This window comes from Rhea americana, unplaced genomic scaffold (genome assembly GCF_003343005.1).
Source record: "Rhea americana isolate MKP2758 unplaced genomic scaffold, rheAme1 scaffold_583, whole genome shotgun sequence".
Lineage (NCBI taxonomy): Eukaryota > Metazoa > Chordata > Aves > Rheiformes > Rheidae > Rhea > Rhea americana.
Window position 1 is genome coordinate 28,591 of NW_028186738.1, and position 3,000 is coordinate 31,590.

The following is a 3,000-nucleotide window of genomic DNA, read 5'->3' on the forward strand; positions in this document are numbered from 1 at the left end:
CGGGCCGCCGCCGCCGTCGCTAGGTGAAGCGCCGCAGGTTCGCGCCGCGGCAGCGCCTCACGCGCCGGGATTGGTGCCGGTGTTGCTGTCCTGGGAAGGAGGCCGGCGATTGGACGAACGCGGCGGCACTCGGAGCCAATGGCGAGGAGGCTGGCGGGGCGCTCGGCGCGCCCCCCCCGTCGGAGCCGCATCCGCCCCAAACAATGAATGGGAGAGCGAAGCGCTGAGCAGCGGCCGCGGAGCGCGGGCGGCCGCCGGCCCACAGCTCGCCCCCGCGGGGCGCCGGCGGAGGGCATCGCTCCCGAGCTGCGGCTGCCCACCTGGCAAGGATGCTGAGGGCAGGAAAGGCGGGCTGGTCCCTGGGACTGCCGCGTGTCTTTTCTTTCTGTTTGTTCTTGCACAGCTCCTCTGCCCAGATCCGGTACACCATCCCGGAGGAGCTCACCCGGGGTGCCTTCGTGGGCAATATTGCTAAGGACCTGGGCACGGATGTGGCGAAACTGGCGGCAGCTAATCTGCAGGTACTGTCCGATTCGGATTCCCAGTACTTCTCTGTCAATGTGAACACTGGGGTTATAATGGTCAGCGAGCGCATAGACCGGGAGCAGCTCTGCGGACAGAACCCCCGCTGCTTCCTCCACCTGAAACTTGCCATCGAGAACCCAGTGGAGTTTTACCGCATYGAGGTGGAGATCCTGGATATCAATGACAACCCCCCCGAGTTCCCCAGTGCCGAGGTCTCTTTGCGCATCTACGAGCTGGCATCGCTGGGTGCCCGCTTCCCCATCCAGCCCGCCAAGGACCCCGATGTGGGCACCAACACCCTGCAGACCTACCACCTGAGTGCCAATGAGAACTTCAACCTCAACGTGAAGGCACGGACAGATGGCGGGAAGTTCCCTGAGCTGGTGCTGGAGAGGGCCTTGGACCGGGAGCTCAGAGCTGTCCACAACCTAGTCCTGACTGCTGAGGACGGCGGGTCTCCTCCCCGCTCCAGCAAGATGCACATCGCTATTCATGTCCTGGATGCCAATGACAATCACCCGGTCTTTGACAGACCGTCATATGGAGCCCGCTTGGTGGAGAATTCCCCAGTGGGCACCCTCGTGGTGAAGTTAAACGCCACCGACGTGGATGAAGGGCCCAATGGAGACATCCGTTACTCCCTCAGCAGCCACAACTCGGCTGCCTTATGCCAGATCTTTGCTATCGATGAGCAAACTGGGGAGATCCGTGTTCGGGGCAAGCTGGACTTCGAGGAGGCAACAGTGTACGAGATAGAAGTGGAGGCCAAGGACATGGGATCACCCACAATGGAGGAACACTGCAGTGTGGTTGTGGAAATCATTGATGTGAACGACAATGCCCCTGAGGTCATTGTCACCTCGTTCTCCAGCTCCCTGAGTGAAGATGCTCCCCCGGGCACAGTGGTGGCCGTGATACACATCAGAGACAAGGACTCCGGGGAGCAGGGCAAGGTTCAGTGTTATGTGTCTTCAGATCTTCCCTTCCAGCTGCGTAAGGACTTTGAGCACCAATACTCACTGCTAACCAGTACCTATTTGGACCGGGAGCGCATTGCCTTCTACAATGTCACCGTCTCTGCCTCGGATCTGGGGAGTCCCCCACTCTCCCACTACACCATCTTGCCAATTGCCCTGGCAGATGTCAATGACAACCCACCACAGTTTGAACAAGCATCCTATGAAGTGCTGGTGGCAGAAAACAATCCAGTGGACAGTGTGCTGGTTACTGTCTCTGCCGTTGACCCTGACTCGGAGCAGAACTCACGCCTCTCCTACTCCATCCTGCAAGTTGGCGGGACAGATCCAGGTCTGGATCCAACCCGCTACCTCTCCATCCATCCCACAAGTGGACGAGTCTCAGCCAAACTCCCCTTTGACTATGAGCAAACCACTTATTTCCAGTTCCATGTGGAGGTCTCTGATGGTGGCTCTCCGGCCCTGAGGAACAGGACACTGGTTCACGTCTTCATAGCGGACCAGAATGACAATGCTCCACAGGTGCATTTCCCCAGGGCCAGGGAGGACTCTGCTGCCCAGATCCGAATTTCACCCGCCACTTACCCACCTGCTCTCATCACCAAAGTGGTGGCAATGGATGCTGACTCGGGGCGCAATGCCTGGCTCTCCTACCACCTTGTGGAAGCCACAGACCCCGGGCTCTTCAGTGTGGCCCTGCGCTCTGGAGAGATCCGGATCATGCGGGCCCTGCAGGAGAATGATGCCTCTGCTCATGAACTGCTGGTGGTGGTCCGGGACAGCGGAGAGCCTCCACTCTCCACAGCTGTCACGCTTGTGGTGCTAGTGGAGGAGAAGGGCCCAGAGGCCTTGCAGGGCTCTGAGGCTCAGGCCACAGACAGTGGAGGCTTACCCACAATTACACTTTATCTGATCGTTTCCTTAGTCCTCATCTCCACTGTGTCCTTGGTGGGACTGGCGGCACTGGTTGTGCGGTATCTCCGGCGGGGCTCTGCGCCCCCTGCCCGGGGCTGCTGTGTAGAGAGTGTGGACACTCTTCACCCCCCTTCTAGCCACATGTTTGGACACTCGCGTTACCAGCCCAAGCAAGGGGACACGGTGATGGGCGTCCAGGTGGTGGCCACAGCCCCTCCTGCCCCGCGCTATCGCTCCTGCTTTTCGCCAGTCTCTGATATCAGCGAATTCATGTTCGTGAAACCTTCCGTGGGTCCGGCTGGTGCAAACTTGCTGGATGCCAGCTTGTGCAGCGAGGTGAGCTYGGGAGCGTGCCGCCACTCTCTGCCAGCCTGATTCCAGCCCGCTCGCCTGAGGGGCTCGGCATCGCCGCCGTCCGGGGTCCAGTCCCCCTAGGCGGCTTTGGGGATGGAGTCCCTGCCCGTCCCCGCTCTCCAGCACCGGCCTGGGGGCGGAGCGGGGGGGGGGGCGGGAGGGGGTTCCCGTTGCCGGGAAGTCCCCGACTCCCTCCCGGCGCTGCGGGGGCGGCGGGGGGGGGGCTACG

The 3,000-nt window shown here is 61.2% G+C and overlaps 1 protein-coding gene across 4 annotated transcripts in view; it reads left to right on the forward strand.

Moving 5' to 3' along the window:
• LOC146587551 (protocadherin gamma-C5-like) overlaps positions 1-3,000 on the forward strand; it is a 41,732-nt gene that overhangs the window by 9,494 nt on the left and 29,238 nt on the right. The window contains exon 1 of one of the 4 annotated variants that reach the window (XM_085319399.1): positions 184-2,753. The exons of the other annotated variants lie outside the window; for them this stretch is intronic. Coding sequence (XP_085175525.1) covers positions 330-2,753 — 2,424 coding nt within the window. The 5' untranslated portion in view covers positions 184-329. Of the gene's footprint in view, positions 1-183; positions 2,754-3,000 lie in introns of those variants that run through there. 4 annotated transcript variants of the gene reach the window in all.